This window comes from Salvelinus sp. IW2-2015, unplaced genomic scaffold, assembly GCF_002910315.2.
Source record: "Salvelinus sp. IW2-2015 unplaced genomic scaffold, ASM291031v2 Un_scaffold1498, whole genome shotgun sequence".
Classification (NCBI taxonomy): Eukaryota; Metazoa; Chordata; class Actinopteri; order Salmoniformes; family Salmonidae; genus Salvelinus; species Salvelinus sp. IW2-2015.
Genome location: NW_019942946.1, coordinates 213,443 through 232,328, shown reverse-complemented (window position 1 = coordinate 232,328; position 18,886 = coordinate 213,443). Strand labels below are relative to the sequence as shown.

The 18,886-nt window shown below is 45.4% G+C and overlaps 1 protein-coding gene across 3 annotated transcripts in view; it reads right to left on the bottom strand.

The window, feature by feature from the left end:
- Nucleotides 1-1,238: 1,238 nt before the first annotated feature.
- Nucleotides 1,239-18,886, bottom strand: part of LOC112071032 (zinc finger homeobox protein 3-like) — a 63,076-nt gene continuing 45,428 nt past the window's right edge. For 2 of the 3 annotated variants that reach the window (XM_070439216.1, XM_024138482.2), the window contains 5 exon segments: nucleotides 1,239-4,937; nucleotides 6,083-11,656; nucleotides 12,022-12,148; nucleotides 17,571-17,771; nucleotides 18,388-18,527. In XM_070439216.1, coding sequence (XP_070295317.1) covers nucleotides 3,208-4,937; nucleotides 6,083-11,656; nucleotides 12,022-12,148; nucleotides 17,571-17,771 — 7,632 coding nt within the window. In that variant the 5' untranslated portion in view covers nucleotides 18,388-18,527 and the 3' untranslated portion in view covers nucleotides 1,239-3,207. 3 annotated transcript variants of the gene reach the window in all.

Genomic DNA, 18,886 nt, shown 5'->3' with positions numbered 1-18,886 from the left:
TTTTTTAATTCAGCAATTGAAATTAAAGCTAGTGTTAATTTATATGAGGAAAAGTAATATACAGAAACTAAAATAACATAAAATAGTTATAAGAAAATAATAGTACATGTCTGACATCTGAAAACCAAAATAAAGCAAACGCATTCAAGAATAAACTGTACAACATTAGAATTCTCAAAAATAATCATATGAACAATATTCTAGAGAACAGGACTAGAGGAGTGGCAAGCTTGCAGACCAAATCAACCGAATTTCAACAGCATGCGTAAGGAAGTATTAACACCAAATCACATTGCTCTGCAAGACGTAACACTTTTAACACACTTCCTAGATTGCAGCTTGTATCAATTGGGGCAAATACACTTGCTATACACTAGTGGCCGAAAACCAGTTATTCACAAATTTAAATATGCCTTGGTTTTGGTGTAAAGGAATTAAATAAACGTTTTTCATCTATGAGAGAGTGGGGATAATTAAGCACATCCATTTCCACTGCAATAAGATGGAGCGAGTGACCTCTTTGGACATGAAGGCATGACATACCTCTTAACTACAGTATCTGAACACAAGGGACATCTTCAAAAAAACTCCTGCTTTTTCCAGAATTAAAACGCTTTGGAATGAAGACGTCCCTTAGAAACCTGTAATCAACATCGTGCGTGAAAATGGTTTAATGCCCTGCAGACACCTGGGCCAAGTCACAACTGGATGTGCCAGAAAGTTGGGCCGGCACTCCAGACTTATCAAAACAGCCATTATTTCCTTCTGAGACTTGCAAGTTGAGAGGCATGATGATGTAACCTAGGAGACACGTCAGTACCAGATGTATCATATACATGTATTGGTAACCACTATTACTTGCTGATCAAGTGAGTAACAAACTTAACTGGAAGGAGGGGTTCTTATCAACTTTCCATGCCAGACACAAAATGACAGATCTAGGTAATTTTGTTTAGCAAACAGAATGCTAACTTTACACAACAGCTTACAGTCACATTAGAAATGAGAAAAAAATACAATAATAATTCAAATGATTAAAATTAAATCAGTCCTTGCTTAAGAAAAAAAAGGAGAAAACTTTGATGTGATATTTGGAATGCACTGTTCTTTACTAATGTTATATATCATTGGCTTTAAACATTGGTTTGTTCAAAAAGAAAATCGTCAAAAATGTCCTTTGGAACATATATTCACAGTCTTCAAAGTTCCGTTTTTGCAAGATGAAGAAAAAAAAGATGTCGCAGAGGCAGGAAAATGGTTTATTGTTGTTTTAGTTAAAGCTTAGCCAAAAAGCAAAATGAGCATGCATCTAGCTAGGTATTCTTTTTTCAAAATTCTACATTAGCAGCAAAACATATGTCCTTGAAGACCAGACCTTATACATTTTCTTTAAAAAAAAGAAATTTTTGTGAGTGACAGAAAAGTTAAAACAAAGATTTATAACCTCTATCTTACAAACTGCAATGGCTCTGTAACGGTGCTACTCCACAATGCAAGGACAAGGGCCCTTTTTTGGTTTTTGGTATTCTTGGTATTTTACGTAAAAAAGCCACCTGTCTGCTTGCAAAGAAGCAAAAACGGCAACTCTGATGCGTACTCCTTTATTTTAAAACTTTGTTTTCTTTCCTCTAAAAACAGCAACAAATTCTCAAGTATAAAGAAGCCTCTTTTCTCATCTTTATGCACCAATGGTGAAAGTGTTTAGTCTTTGGATTTTCTTTTTGTTTTAAAGCGTGATAATTATTATTATTATTATTTTTTCATTTTCTTCATCTATGACAACAACAACGTAAAGTCTAAATGAAAATAAAGCCGAAAAAAGACTGTAGCCACACTACATGAAGAACAAAAGGCTTGATTTGTAGTGCCGAAGAGGAGTAACTATCTCCATATCTACAAATGCAGTGGAGGAGAAAAACAAAGTGAGGTGAGAGAGGAACAAGTAAAGTGAGAATTATGAGTCAGACAATGTTAAGTGCACAAAGGTAACAGAAATAAAAGTAAATATTGTTTAACATTTCACCCCAGGTCTTTTTTTCTTTTTTGGTTAGTACCATACCAACCAAAACAGAGAGAAAAAACATTTTGAAAGAGAGAACCCTGCCTAGTGGGAGAGTGGCAGTTGGGTGAACGTTAGCCAAGAAGCCGAGAATAAGACAGAAATAAAGTTCAGATAAGTTACTGCTCCATAATCTAGTCTATCGGAATGACCAAGACAACATCAAATGAAGCGCCTTAAAGTTGGACGATACAAAAGCTAAATGTACACAAAGTTTTTTTTCAATCTACCATACTGTTTAAATTCATTTCCAATGCAACAATCTACTTAACACCAAAAATGTTCATATCTATCATAAATACAGAAAGTTTTTTTTATCAAAAAAATCTTTTTTATCCCCCATCAACATGTCTGCAATGCTCTCCGTGTCTGGGTAAAATGGGATTGCTAAATTTCCCCCTTTAAGAGTATTTCAAATGTTTAAAATCAGCAGATCAGCTACCCTTTTAAATGCCCAGAAAGCTATGCCTTTATGATATTTTCACTCATTTTAAAACTTTCTGTCGTTAAAATCAATTTCTGGAGAAAAAAACACAAATGTTTCTCCTGTTCGGAACAAAAGGTGTAAAACAATGAATTTCTGTAACAGAAAAACGTCTGTGAGCTGTTGACCTGAGAATAAAATAGACATTACATTATTCTTTTTACTTTTGCAAGCCATTGGTATTTGAACGCTTTGACAGCAGAAAACTGTTAGACTATTCTCCCATACAGTACATACTGGCTTTTTGTGACTGTGCTATTAAGTGGAAATAATTACACAAACAAGGGACAGCTTGTTGACTTTGTCAAAAGGGTTCTTGGGCCATTTAACAACTTTGAGGCAGTCCATTGCTATACAGCATTCCTCTATCATTACCCAAAACTTAACTGTAGTGATCTTTTCTATTCGTATACATATATATGTATATATTTCAGTTGAAAGAAATGAAAACCAGCATGTTGATATGGGAAAACAATCCAGTAACATTTAAATTTTTGGTTACAAGCTTTGGAATTGCAGTTAGTCTTTACACATCTTTTTCTGAAATTGTTTTGTATACTTTTAAACGTATTTTAACATCGCTGCTTTTTTGTTTGTTTTTTCCCATTTGTGTTTTTTTTTGTCTTTTGCGTTTTTAAAATATTGTCCATCACCGAAAGCTCTTTTACAATCTGATGGAGTCCGTTCCTACACTAGCAAGATTACTACTACAACTACTACTGTCTTTGAGACAGCCGGGCTGTTGCGGCACCTCCGCCGTCCTGCCCAGCCTGTCTGCTGACTTCTGACTGCTGTCAGAGTCAGACTCGTCGGTAAAGACGTCTGTTGGTATCGAGGTCTGAACTCCTGAGGTGCTCAATGAACTTGAGGTAACCGTTGAATGTGAGGATACTGGAGGAAAAGAAGAAGAAGAAGAAGAAGGAGTGGCATTGGGCTTCCCAGCTAAAGCTCTGGAGAAAGGGGCCTGGGGCCAGGGTTTGCCGGCAGCTGTGGTGTTGAGTGGGGTGGCAGAGGAGGAGCACAAGGATGAAGAGACAGAGGAGGARGGCATGGTGGCTGATGTCGTTGGCGGGGGAGGGGGGGTGCTGATGAGATGAGTGGCAGACTGCGAGGTAGATGCGGTGTTAGGATCGGGGAAGCAGGCTGAAGAGTGAGGTAATAAACTAGTAGCGTGCTCTTTGGCATTTCTGGCTGATCGCTTGATTGTTCTGTGTTTGTGCAAAGCCGAATCCAGGTGTTGACGAAGCGCTTTGTCCCCATCCAACGTGGTGTCGCAGGCCAGGCAGTCYTAGAGGCTGCCCACCCCTGCACCTGRGCCACTGGGGACACGCAGCAACACCTCTTGCAYGTTTGCCACAGACTGACCGAAAAAGCAGATAGACTTCAGGTGATTGACGGCCGCTTCTTCCTTGCTGAAGACTGCTTGACATTTGCGACACGCCAGCCTGTACTGCACCTTGGGGACGATGTACTGGTCTAGAAGGGGGTCTGCGACTTTGCCATCCATCTCGTTCTGCTTGGAGGGTAGGTTATTGTGAGAGGAGGAGGAGGAGGAAGAGATCTCTCTGTGGGGGTTGCCTTTCTGCTCCTCTGTTTTCGCTGGATCTTTGGCAGATTCTTTGCGGTCCCCCAAAGGTTGAAGGGGAACTGGAGTTTGGCTCGCTTTGGGTTGCTGGATCTGCTGAAGCTGCTGCTGCTGCTGCTGTAGTGCCTCCTGCAGGCTCTGCTGATATTGCTGGTAGTGCTGAAGCAGGGACCCTGGGGACAGGCCCATCAGCGCTTGGGACAATGTTGGGTTGTAGGGGAACATACTTTCCATGCCGTACATTGGCTGCAGATAGCCGCCTTGGAGAGRRCCAGGTATCTGCGGGGCGTAATAKGGGGAAAATCCAGGCATGAAGTAGGGCAGGAACTGACTAGTCAGTAGAGCTGTAGGGTCCGATGCCAAGGCAGCCTGCAGGGCCTGGAGCTGGGCAGGGTCCACCACATACTCCATACCCGGRGTGGGCATGGAGGTGGCGGGCACAGCTGCGTCTTGTTTTTCTTTCTTGGCGCTGGCAGCAGAGGTGGATGGGGCTGGGGTGCCTCCTGTGGAGGATGGCGTTGAGGGCTTCTCTGTCTTCTCCTTGTGGTGGGGCTTCTCCTTCTCTCTTGACCTCTCAYCATTACGCTCTTTGGGYTGTTCAGGCCGGGAGCCTGACTGGGTTGTTGTGGTGGTGGAGGTGGAAGTAGGGCTGGAGTGGGCGACAGATGTGTTGGCCTGTGCTGGGCTGGGTGATGCCAAGGAGGAGGAGGAGGGAGGCTTGTTGGGTAATCCAGATGTAGGGAGGCTGGGTGAAGGAACACTGGCACCAGGCATGTTCAGGAGGTTTGGAGGTTTGGGAGGAGTTAAAGCTAGAGGAGATGAAACAGAGAAATAGGAGAATTCAGAGTTAGAGGGGGATTCAAGACATTAGTTATTCATAGATGCATGTATGTGTTTTTCTAAGGTGTTCCAGAGAGCTACTGTACACACTAATTATTGGAGCTCAGTGCATTAATAACTGAGCACTTTATTAAAGATAAATGTTTTTCACCAGAGGTAATTAATTTGATTGCATTTGCTGATTCAACGTTGGCCAATCAGAAACTCAGCCTTTCCAGGAAGGCCCATGAGAAGAGGTCTCAATCACAATATTTACTAGAGTTAATCAATCAAGAAGTAGCTGGGCAATAATAAAGAAAACAACTGACAAACTGAAGATTTAGATACATCTTAACATAATAAGGACTCCAGTATCTACTACTTCAAACATGTGCAAATGGTTTCTTTACATAAAGTATGACACTGACCTTTAAACAAACTTAGGAAATCAAAACATGTCATTTAAATGATAATAAGGTCAAGTACTACTAATGTTCCCAAGGTCAAAGAGGTTAGAGAAGGAAGTGAGCTATTAGTATTCATTTTAGGACTTTGTTTAATGTTCTCTAACTGAGTGGTAACAGTTCAAGTAGATCATAAAGTTGACAGCAGATGTCTGAAGATGCTCATTCAGATTTTATATTGTATTTGTTTGTTGTAGCAGCGTCTCTCCAATAACGCAGGCCAACACTGTCAAATCAACAAAATGAATGACTTTTACTAGAATGTATGATTCATTATGAAATACAACGTTATGTAAAAATAACCTGCTTACAGGTGCCCTCACACTGTTATAATGTATTACATGTATGTATTCCAATGTGAATATTTCCAGATGACAGATTGATTGATGACAAGGGTATTTCATCTGAAGAAGGTCGAAACGCTACATACTGGAAAATGTAGGAGAAATTCAGAGCCTTATTTATTCCAAAGTGCCTACTAGTTTTCCCAGTTAAGACCTAGTTAATGGTTTTACTTGAATGTGACCCTACATTTCCCTCTCCATACTGGTACAGCACTTCTTTTCAATTATGGATATGACAAAATATTACATTTGATCCAAGAGTGCTTCATCGGTTTAAGACAACTCTGATGAAACAGTGATCTATGTGACGTCTGAGCGATGACATACCTGAGTTTGATGAGTTAAAGCCAGGTAGGGAGGTGCTTCCGACACCTGGCAGAAGTCCAGGGGGCATCCCTTGCAGATTTGAATAGGCAGACTGAAGGTTCAGGGCCTGCAGGGCGGGGCTATCAAAGATCCCCTGCTGCTGCATGGCTTGCTGCTGTGCCAGTCCCAGGACCTCATTGGCTTTCTTGATGCGATCCATCTCCTGCTGGGCCATCAGCTGGCGGACAGTGGCTGGGTCAAAGTACTCCTTCTCTTTGTCCAGTTGGCTCCCAATGGTGTCCTTTACCTTGGTGATGTGTTGCGCAGAGAAGATGTGATCTCGCACGGAGAGACGGGAACTGTACTTGACACCGCACAAAGAGCACTCCGTCTTCGGCCCCTCGTAGGATGTGTGGTTGATCCCGAAGTGCTTAGCCATGCTGAGCTTGGCCTTTTTCTCCTTGGCGCGAGCATTCTGGAACCACACTTGAACCACCCTCTTTGGAAGTCCGATATCATTGCCAAGTACCTCACACTCCAGCATGGTAGGTGTCCTGTAGTCATTGAAGCAGGACTTGAGCAGCTTCAGCTGGAGGTTAGTCATCTGAGTTCGGAAGCGCTTTTGGCCAGGACGGTCTCCACTGTCGATGCTCCTGCTGCCGGAAGCTCCGGGGCTTGGTGAGCAGGGATCAGCCAGACTGGAGGTCTCACTGTAGTCAATTATATTCTCATTTTCATAGTCTCTAGCATAATAGCTTGTCGCAGGGCTCACCAGCCCTGAGGACATCTGGTCGTCATTTTCAAGGGAGGGGGCTGTACCCACAGACTTAGATAGATAATCACCACTATTTTGACCATGCTTTTGATCAGCACTGTCATTGTCAGCATTGGCCTCATCACCAGTGGTGGTATCTGTGATGGCCGTATTCACTGAAGAACAGTCGTCATTATCAAGTTTGTTCTGGTCAAAGCTAAGGTTGACAGAGGACATAGATGGACTCTCAAAGTCCTCCATTCCTCCTTCAACTTTAATGGATGAAGGGCTCAAAAGGGCCCTMGGAGACAAGTCCATGTTTTTGCTCACTGGTGACAGAGAGGAGCATTGTCCATCATTGTTAGAAGGGGCAAGCTGGGAATAGCTGGAGATATCCAGAGGATCCATCTTCATTTGCATCCCTTCCTCAGTGAACATGCCAGAGAGAGCTAYGTTGTAACCGGCACGTTTGGCTTCATGCCAATGGCGGGAACGGATATGTGCCTCTAGTGCAGTTTTCGCCTTGAAGAGAGCACGACAAAAAGGGCATCGCCGGTGAGCTTGAGCAGGCCCTACAGCCCGAAACTGRCCCTTCCTTTCCCTGGCTCTGGTATTTTGGAACCAAACTTGCACTACCCTCTTCTTCAGTCCCACCTCATGAGCYATGTGGTCAAGCATTTTACGAGTYGGGTTTGAGTCCAARAGGTATTTCTGYTAGAGGATCTCCAGCTGCTCAGGTGTGATGGTAGTCCTMAGGCGCTTGTCTCTTTGTGGCTCCTCCCCACTGTTGGTGCTGTCATTCTCTCCTGGGCTAGTGCCTGCTTTCTCCTCCAACTTCCTCTTCAGGGAGTTCATGGTGGAGGTGGGTGTTGATGGAGAGGTGGCAGAGCTGCTTGGGATCTGTGGCATAGCCCCAGAGAGSAGTTGACTGGCCAACAGGGGATTGCTWGGATCAAACAACATGAAGGGCATYTCCATTGGGCGGTCCAAGAACTGAGGGTGGATYAATTGGTTTTGCACAGAGAGGAAGTGGAGTTGCTGGTGCTCCTGCCAGTGCTCAAAGGATGGGAAGCCAAGCTTGCACTGCTCACACTGGTATTGGATCATTTGCTGRGCCAGCTGTTGCTGTGATGCAMWGCTCATGTGAGGGTTGAGGCCCATGTGGGAGCTCTGAGAAGCTCTCTCAGCCTGGCTTGTCTGAGAGGCTGAGGGACCACACTCACGTTGCTGCTGAGAGAGGGAAGGAGAAGAATGCTTGTTTGTCTTTGGGGCTGTTTGTGGCTTCTCATCTCGTGCTTCTCTTCTCTGATGTTGAGTCTCAGATTGGGGCTGATGCACAGTCTCCTGTTTGATGGTGGTCTGGTGCTCACGTGGATCTGAGGACATTTCAGCCAAATGTTTTGGCTTCTCATCATAAGAGTTTGATGTGTTAGCTGGTGAGGCTTCCTCCTTCTCAGAGGATGAGAGGTGGGAAAAAGCTGAGGTGGAGGGAGGGAGAGGGCAGAGGCTTGAGGAAGAAGGCATAGGGGTGTGACAGGAGGACCCAGAGGGGGTGTAGTATTCATGAGAAAGATCCATAGAGTCCTCGTTTTGGCTGTCGTATTGCCCGTCATCGTCTTCATCTTTGTAACACAGCTTCTTTTGGTGCTTTATGAGGTCAAATATACGCTGGAAAACCAGACTGCATTTCTTGCACTGGTAGTTCAGGTTGGTGGTGCGAATGTAACGGTCATTGGACAGTTCTCTTCGTTCACCATCTTTACTTCCATCCCCCTGGTTTTCATAATTCTTGCGTGCCTTCTGACGAGCATTTTGGAACCAAACCACAATGACACGAGTGGGGAGGCTCAGAAGGTTGGAGAGCTGTTCAAATTCATCATCTTTGGGGTAGGCGTTAGCATCAAAGAAGTCCTGAAGCACCCGCAATTGGTAGTCTGTAAACCTTGTTCTTGAGGATCTTTTACTCCCATAACATTCCTGTCTTTGAGGCTCAGGGGAAGGGGGTTTAGAGTCAATTTTGATATCCTCCATAGTGGTAATGGGTGGGTTGTTGAAGTTGTAGGGTGAGTCTTTGTTGCGCTGGCGCTCTTTAAAGAGGGTGTTGCGGAACCAGTGTTTGATGACTTTCTGGGGCAGCCCTGACTTATCTGCCATCTCCTTAATCTGCTCCTCATTGGGGGAGTTGTTGATGTCAAAGTACTGCCGAAGGACCCTAAGCTGGTCATCAGTGATACGTGTCCGGGGCCTCTTATTCTGCTGCTGCTGTAGCATGGCTGGTGTAAGTTGCTGTTGGTAAAGCTGGGCCAGATCYTTAGCCAGTGARTGTGACTCCACAGATGACATCTGGGATTGCATTTGYGAGGGCATGGACTGTAGAGACATTGACTGCATCATGAGTGGTGAGAAGAGGGGCATATCCATTGGCATGGACATTTGAGCCATTTGAACAGGAGGCTGTGGGGTCGACACAGTTGGGGGTGTGATGGAGGGAGCAGAGACAGGAATATTTGGTGTTGGGGCTCTCTGTGGAGGGGGTGGAGGTGGAGGAGGAGGAGGAGGAGGAGGAGGAGGAGGTGCAGGAGCAGGAGGAGCAGCCTCTGGTGTCTGGGGTCTGAGTGGATACAGTTTGTCATACTGCTCTCTGTATTCCTTGGCAAATCTCTCCAGGGAGCGGAATGGGAAGAAGGCCTGATGGATGTGCTCCTGATGACTCTTCAGAATTAGTATGTTGGAAAATAGTTTTCCACAGGCCTCACATTCCAGCTTCTSCAATCCCTCGATGGGGTCCACCACTCTRGTGATCCCACCAGGCGTGCTTGTTCCAGCTGGTCCAGGCCCKGCTGGCTTCTTCTGAGCTTTCTGCTTGTTTTCATTGTATTGAATCACTAGCTCAAACCCAAAGTTCTCCAGAAGYGCTTTAGTGGCATTTCCACGAGCATCTGAKGCAATCCTTGGTGGAGGAAAGCCAGGATCGTGGTTGGAGTTCATTGCAGTCTGTTGCATYTCCTTTTTTTCGTTTGACTTGTTGTCAGAGCTGTCTTTTGTGACATGTTCCTCAATTTTCTCTCTTAYGTCTTTTTCTCTTTGTATTTCCCTTTCTCTCTCTTGCTTCTCATTGTGGGCGGCAGCGGCCTTCTGCTTTTTCTCAGCCTGGTGAAGGAGATTGGCACTCTGCTGAAGCAAAGCCATCTGGCCCTGGGCCTGAGAATGGGCTTGGGCCTGCTGRTGTTGGTGCTGCTGCTGAAGGTGGTGGTGCATCAGCTGRTGTTGCAGGCAGCTCTGAGCCTGAGCCTGCTGGGCAGAGTTCTTCAGGTCCTCCAACAGAGAGTTGGCAGTGGAGCTTGACAGGCCAAGTGCAGAACTGTTGAGGTTCATCTCTGGGTTCAGTTGGAATTCTGCTCCAGGGATATAGAAAGGGAAGAGCAGCTGCTGTTGCTGCAGTGAGTGAAGAGCATCAGTTGTCATGGGGAAGTGCTGCAGAAGTGCTGGGTTGAAGAGCTGGGACTGGATGAGGGCAGCTTGCTGCTGGAGCTCTTGTTGGAGCTGGGCCTGGGCTTGGGCTTGGGCCTGAGCCAACTGCTGTTGCTGTTGCTGTTGAAGCTGCTGCTGCTGCTGTTGCTGCTGCTGCCCCCTTGCAGAGAGCATGTCTGCAAATTTCTTCTTTTTCGATTCATGGTTTTCAGACGGTGACGGATGACAAGTCATCGAGGAGTTCCCAAGGCTTTCAATGCTGTGAGACTGGCTCATGTGGTTGCCTCCAAGAATACTCTGTGTAGTCTGAGCCCCAGAAGAGCTGTGGTTGCTGGAGCTGGTTGTTGAGTTAGTAGCTGGGCTRGGGCTTGGAGTTGAAGTGCTGATGGAGGATCCACCGCCACTTAATCCAGAACCACTGCTGGAGCTGGTGTTTCCTCCTGCTGCTTCAAGCTTGGCTGCTCGGGCCTTGGTCTGGTGGAGGACAGAGCGCATGTGGATCTCTAGAGTAGAGCTCTGGCTGTAAGCCACGTTGCAAGTGCTGCACTTGAATGGTTTGTTGTCAGGGCTGCTGGTGGGCTCTGGTTGACCAGTGGTGGACTCCTGTAGGGCCCGCTTGACCTTGTGCAGGTGTGAGACAGAGTTGTAGTGAACCAGAAGAATGTTCTTCTGTGTAAATGACTCTTTGCACACTGTGCACTTGAAAGGACGAGATGGGTCCAGGAACTTTTCCATGGTAAAGTTAGGACCTTTCCTGAATGGCAGGGCACGCTTGGGCTCTGATCCAAAATCTTCTAGCAATGAGCCAGAGTCGCTACCTGTTGGGCTTTGCTTCTCCTCTTGGTCACTGTCCTCTCCCTCTTTGTCATCTTCTCCCAGTCCACCGTGGTCCTCTCCAAGTGATGGATCTCCCATGACCATAAGGTCTCCGTTCATCAGTAAGCCTCCATAGAGCTGTTGGATGTCAGCCTCGCTCAATTCTAGGTGGCTGGTCTCCAAATGTTTCTTCAAGGCCTGCAGGGTCCTGAAGCTGCGTTGACAGAGGCAGCACATGGTGGCTGCTCTGATGACGTGGTACTGCGAGTGCAGCTGCAGTTTCTCCACCGTCTTGAAGGCCAGGCTGCACTGGTTGCAGCGATACTTGTAGACATGCCGGTCTGAGACAGGCAGCTGAGGCCTTTTGTTGTGAACCTCGTTGAAGTGCACCTGGAGGGAGTTAGAGGACTTGAAGACCTGGTTACAGCCTTTCTTCCAACACAGGAATCCTGTGTCTTCCCTTCCAGACTGCTGATCCTCCAGAGGTGACTTGCGAGCTTCAGCTATTTCTGTAGGCAGTGAGACCCCTTTCTCAGGCTCAGCATCTAAAGGTTCTGTCAATAAATAGAGAGAAAGAAAAAAATGAATTAAAGAGGCTCCCACATAAGCAGAGTCTTCGTGCAAGAAAATGTAATTTCAACAGAGGACATCTTATCTCTACTTAGGAGTCCTTGACGCATGTATCATTTCAGAATCCCCAGGGAAGGGGGAGGTTGCAACACACAGAAGTAATAACTAATTCAGACTCCTGCAGATACAGGAATCATTATTTTTCCTTTGTTGTCAATGACGGCCTTGGCATGATCTCCTACATTTTCATTACATTGTCCAAAGGGAGAACCGTGCCATCGCTATCCTTCACATATAAATGAAAGTAGGAACAATTAAAGCATAGGAAAATACATGGTGCTATACTGACCGGCTTGTTTCTTGATATCTTCAGAGCTGGAGTTAGCCGTGGCCTGTGGGGTGCTGCTTTGTGCCTCTCTGTCTGGGCCTGGTACTGGTATGAACATGCTTTCTGGCAGAACCTCTGATGCCGTCACCTGGAAAATCAAACACAAGACACGTCCCATGTTAGTTACTGTCTGGTTCTATTATACAACTGAGTTTCTGTAAGCTCACAAAAAGATGATGTTGTTATATATTCTTTCCACTTAAATCTGCACACATATTTTCCTGATGGAATTGATAGACATCTTAAAAATCGTGGAAACCCTTGCACAAGGTTTCTCTCTCACATGCACTCACTCACACACTCACAAATAATCATATTACTTTTGACTTTATTTGCCATCCCTGGAATTTGTACTTTGATCACTGCTGGTGTTTTGTCATGCGACTGGACAGTTCTGCTGCAGCCAATTAGTGAGATGGCCTGAAAAGCCTACCTTGGCCAACTGAAAAGCCTACCATGGCCAACTGAAAAGCTTATTAGGCCACCTAATTAAATAATTATTCCATGAAAAAAGCACATACCATTACAATGATAAGAACCAGAGCAGACAAGAGGCATTCTGGGTAATATAAGCACTATCAATTTGGGGAAATAGTCTGTGCCTTCCAACCCTGCATAAGTCACAATATAGTGGTTTAATGTCAGTTACGTTAGAGTTATTTCAGGTGCATTAAGAATACAAAATTAGAGCTACTATGGATAAATCCAAACATGAACAGGTTCAATAAAGATTTCTGAAGAAATACGCAAAGAAATTACGTTTCAGGAGGAATGCTATGCATTTTTCCACTATACAATGGTTTAATTTGTTTCTACCATTTTAATTAGAACATTTCAAGGAGCAATGAATATTGATTAAAAAACTGCAGAGAAGCGACCAGGTTTTCTTTGCTCTCAAAAGGTTGAAGTCAATCATGGGTGAATGACAGCCACCTCCCTCCATATTACCTCCCCCCACCCCTCCTCCTCTCCCATATCTCCCCCTCATAGCCCCTCTTTCCCCTTACAGAAATGCAACAATTCATCAAATGCACTCATTAAGCGTCTCCTATTTAACAATAATCAGTGATTGAGATTGGAAGAGGCCGGGAGATGAGGCACTGTCTGCTTCACCTTCCTTCAATTAACTCCCCAAACAGAATAATCAGCCTCACTCCCCACGCTGCATTTCAATTCACAGTACCCCAACACACGCCACCCCTCTCCCTACTCCCCACAGTCTCTCCCCACCTCTCTCCCTACAGTCCCTCCCCACCCCTGTCTTTACTCCGCACAATCTCTCCCCACCCCTCCACCCCTTCAGGTACTCCTTACTGCAATGGACCCTTCTTCTCTCCTATCACCCCATAATGGTCATCCTGGCTTTGCCTCTTTACTTAAATGTGGATGTGTGTATGATAACATCAAACGAGGCTAAACAAAATGAAAAGGAAGAATAAACAAATAGCTGTTTTGACCTTTACTATCTAACACAATATTCATATTCTTCAAAAATAATCTGTCAAATCTTATCAACATATATTTAACCTTAAGTCACCAGGAGTAATGTATAAAGGCATAATGGATTCACCTAGTCATATGAAACATAAAATAAATTGTTTACTCTGTCTACATTTGTGTGTACCTTTGGTCTGGCCTGTGCTTCTAAAGGGAACAAACTCTCTGTCAGTCTTCAACTGGCAGTGTGTACTGCAAATAGTGACAATGAGGACGTGTCTGTAAACAAAGCATGGCACACAGCTCCAAACAGACCCGCTCTAGTTCTACACAAGGCCGAGTCCTCCTCAAGCAACAGCGGGTTTGCATAGGGCTCCAGGGTTAAGTGGAACAGTAAACATTCTCTAGTCCATCACTGTGCGATTAGTCTCATCAGAAATTCACTGGAAAATATTCAGATACTTTCTGTTTTCTCCTCCCTGCTCTCTCTCTCTCCTCCAAACAGAGAGTGGCAAATTAATGCAACCAGCATGGAGAATACCACATATACAAAACACAGCAGCGATTTACATTACAAAGTGGACTGTTTCTAGACAACTGCTTCATTAGACAATGAGAGGCAAGAGCAGAGAGTATCCCAAGGTCACTTTTAATTTGGACCGCCTAATTGGCAAACATAGTTCAAAATGGCTATCATCTAGCCAGACTCAGAATTAATGAAGCACAATTATTTTCATTACCCCTATCTTAGACAGACAGAAAATGAGACATAGAATGAGAGAGGGAGGGGAGGAGAGAGGAAGAGAGGGAGCGAGAGAGGAGAGAGAGGGAGGGGTAATGGAAGGATGGGGCTGCAGGAGAGAGAGAGAGAGAACATGGTGGATAAAAATGAAGGTTGAGAGAGTGTGTGCATCTTTATGCATGGTCGGCATGAAATAAAAGTCTCCTATTTCAGAATTCATTAGGCTCGTCTGCTACACATGTGAAAAAAATAGAGTACCGTTCCATCTATATCCACCAGTAAAAATAAAAAAAAGGTGCTGGTTTTAATGTGCATTATATTACCTATGGTTCTCTCCTGAGTCTTTGTAGGGGCTCAGTGCATTATTATCTCTATAAAAGATAAATACTGCTGCCTTCCATACTAAAGTGTTCGCCATTTGCTTTCTAGCTGGGCCAGAAAGATGGCTAGGAAGCTAGGCAGAGCACCGTTCTCCTGGATGATTGTCCAGCGAGCAATTCTGTTCCACAGGCAAGAACAAACGTCAACATTTGCACAGTCATTTACAGGAAATCAAAGGAGAGAAAATAAAACCATATTTCCATTTGATGCTGATTAAAACAAAATGAGCTGGGTTATTTCGCTGGGGTAATGTAGCAGAGGTAGACAGAGTCAATGTTGTAAATACTGATATTACATTTGTGTGAGTCTATATCTAACTTCAGAACGTATATTAATGCTTTAGGCTTTACGTTTTTTGTATCGCTCTGGGTGGAGATAGTTCCTAGATAGTGGTATATGTATAGGAAACGTTAGGGGTGATTGTACAGACACACAGTCCCTATTGTCTCTTTGTGAAATTGGTGCATTCATTATTCACGTGAGATTTGAGGTTGGCACGCTAGATTAAAGAAATAGTGAATAATAATATTTCCATTGCATGAACTTGCATTTCATTAAAGGGAAAAAAGTATTCATTCAATTTAAATTAATCTGTGTCACAATAACTTGAATATATTATTAATAAAAGCCTTTGTTTTGAATAGCGCTAAGGTGATCACAGACACTGAGAGAAGATCAATGTGCTCCTGAGAATAAATGGACTGGGAGGTAAGAGTGCAGCTCATCTAGCAAACAACAGACTTATCTGTCTCTCTCTCCCCCTCACTATCTCAACTGACTACGATAACAATGAGACCGAAAAAAAGGGCTCATTGACCATTGGCACATTAGACAACGCCACATTAGAATATGGCTAAAGCATCTGAACCTAACCCCCATAATATCTGACTGGCAGTGAGTCAATGGGATGCCTTGGAGCCATTTTACAATTAACAGTTTCCTTTGTATTTTGATAAAGCTTCAAATGTCATCAATTTGGAAGAGAGAAGACTGGAGAGACATGCTCCATTACAAACAGCCAGCCAGGCAGGCAGGGAGAGTAACAGTCATCTCTGGGTTGCAGAGAAGAGACACAGCTAAGGCCTCCGTTGGTCCTTGACCTGATGGGGCCCAGCCAGCCTGCCTACATTGCCTTTTGTGTACAGACATACGCTACATGCGCTAAGCTCACACACGCAGAGCAACAAAAAGGCGGTGCGTATTCCCATGGCCTCTTCATCACTTCCCACAGAGAAAATAAATGACTAAACAGACACAATGGTAAATATAAAATGTGTAAAGGAATGTATATGTCCAGGATGGGCTGGGTATTAAAAGGCTTAGGTGGCAAGGCCATGACATCCTGTACAGGAGGGCTGGGCTGGCTGGGTATTAAGGCTAGGTGGCAGAGCCATGACATCCTGTACAGGATGGGCTGGGCTGGGCGGGTATTAAGGCTAGGTGGCAGAGCATGACATCCTGTAAGGATGGGCTGGGGGGCTGGGTATTAAGGCTAGGTGGCAGAGCATGACATCCTGTACAGGATGGCTGGGCTGGGCTGGGTATTAAGGCTAGGTGGCAGAGCCATGACATCCTGTACAGGATGGGCTGGGCTGGGTATTAAGGCTAGGTGGCAGAGCCATGACATCCTGTACAGATGGGCTGGGCTGGGCGGTATTAAGGCTAGGTGGAGAGCCATGACATCCTGTACAGGATGGGCTGGGTATTAAAGGCTAGGTGGGAGCCATGACATCCTGTACAGGATGGGCTGGGTATTAAAGGCTAGGTGGCAGAGCCATGACATCCTGTACAGGATGGGCTGGGCTGGGTATTAAGGCTAGGTGGCAGAGCCATGCAATCCTGTACAGGATGGGCTGGGTATTAAAGGCTAGGTGGCAGAGCCATGACATCCTGTACAGGATGGGCTGGGCTGGGTATTAAGGCTAGGTGGCAGAGCCATGACATCCTGTACAGGATGGCTGGCTGGGCTGGGTATTAAAGGCTAGGTGGCAGAGCCATGACATCCTGTACAGGATGGGCTGGCTGGGTATTAAGGCTAGGTGGCAGAGCCATGACATCCTGTACAGGATGGGCTGGGCTGGTATTAAAGGCTAGGTGGCAGAGCCATGACATCCTGTACAGGATGGGCTGGGCTGTATAAGGCTAGGTGCAGAGCCATGACATCCTGTACAGGATGGGCTGGGCTGGGTATTAAAGGCTAGGTGGCAGAGCCATGACATCCTGTGTTGTGCTTTCCTCTCAACGTATTCAGTGTGTTTGTAAAAAAAAGGCCCATGAAAAAAAGATGTCATGAAGTCCCCATGCAATCCAGTGGCCATGGATTAGGAGGATAACAGTAATCAATGTACACATCTCAGAGGCAGGAGCCTACCTGTATCTTCACAAACAGAAAGACCACAATGTACCAGGAGAAAGGGCAGGAAAACCCAGCGAGAGGATTACGGACTGAACTACCTTGAACATCTCAGAACCATTTACAGCTGTTTAGCTTATAAAACACCATATTTGTATTTGTACAATAGCTGATGTGTGGTGAGCCTTCTGGTATTAAATGGTTGCAGTGCATCCCCCAAGTGGGTGGAAGAGGTGATTTCCCACCCTACTATGTAAAGCTCTTTGAGCACCTACTGTAGGTGGAAAGGCGCTATATAAATGCAATCAATTAGTATTATTATTACAACAACAGTTGTGTTCACCCTATTTTACAGAGATGGATGTGTGCAGGAGGCTTGGCATTGATATTTTAGGATGGTTTCGTTTAGCTTGAGGGAATGTGCATTCCCTGTTATAATTGAGCTGACTGTTGGTATGTAACAGCATTGCAGGGGCCATGGTTAYATATTTCTAAAGAATACAGTACCTAAGGATGAATGTATACACATACTGTATCCACAGTCCACACAGACACACACACGAACACACCCTAGCACACACAAACACACACACGTACCGTGGCGATGAGCTTTTCCACGCAGTCGGGCGCCACGCTGTGGAGGTGTGTGAGGTGGAACTGCAGATGGATCTTGTTGTTCAGCATGTCCTGGCAGAGCGGGCAGCGGAACATGGGCTGMACAGAGTGCTGCGTCATCACGTGCATTCTCAGGCGGTTCAGGTCCGTGTTGCTGAACTTGCAGTAGGGACATTGGTACATCTGGAGGAGAGGAGGYYAGGGGGGAGAGAGGAGGAGAGGGGGGAGAGAGGAGCACAGGGAGGRTAATGAGGTGAGATGGAGAGCTGTAGGTCTGCTTTGTGAGAGAGAGGAGTTGGAATGGGAGGATGAATGGAGGAGTGTTGCCCCCTGTGTCTCTACCAGGCAGGTCCCTCTGATCATGGACCAGTGGGCAATATGGAGAGCAGCAGTCCTGGCACACACTTCAAAGCTCTCTCATCTGTCAAATACTATATTGATTTTKCACCTTTTGCACAATTAGCAATGCAACTGCAGCAGGAAAGCAAAACTAATTTTAAGGAGATTTCCAAAAAATCATGCATAATGCAAAAAGGCCCGTCTTTATTCAAATGTCTTTAAGAAAAATGCTTAGAAGTAGATACATCTTTACATTCCTTTTCTCAATTAATGTGTAAGTTTTACTGCTTATAATGAGGGCATGGTAATTGGGGATGGGATAACCTTGAGTTGATTGGCAAGTTCAAATAGTTAGAACAGTGAGTCTTAATATGACCATCCTCTATAATTTAAGAAACCAACTTCTGGAAGTGGTAGCAGGCTGTGTGTTAAAGATAGAGCAGAAGGAGTGGGCTGTTACCTGCTCCGCAGCAACACTCTTCTCAGCCGTCCTGGGACGCTTGGAGGAGAGGGGGCTCCCTGTGGCCCCTGACCGTGAGGAGGGCCTCTTAGAGGGGTTCGGGGAGTCTGTCTGGTCCCTTTCTGACTGGCTGGATCCTGCTGCACGCGCACACCCACACACACACCCCCACACACACACACACACACACACACACACAACCACACCACACACCAACACACACCCACACACACACACACACACACACACACGGGGCAGAGAAGAGAAGCAGACTCATCAAAGCAAGGTGGAAGACTTGGCAGCCTGAGAACAAGTCAATCAATAAGTGTGCAATAAGGCTTTGAAATGTCTTTCTTCAATGTGATATAACCACGTTTAATGGACTTGGGCAGGGAAGCAGTTGATCAGCCAACCCACAGCTCCCCGTCCAAACCACCAGCTCTGTATACTTCTCCTCCCATGGCCAATGCAGCAACACCAAGCCAAGGTACTTGACGGC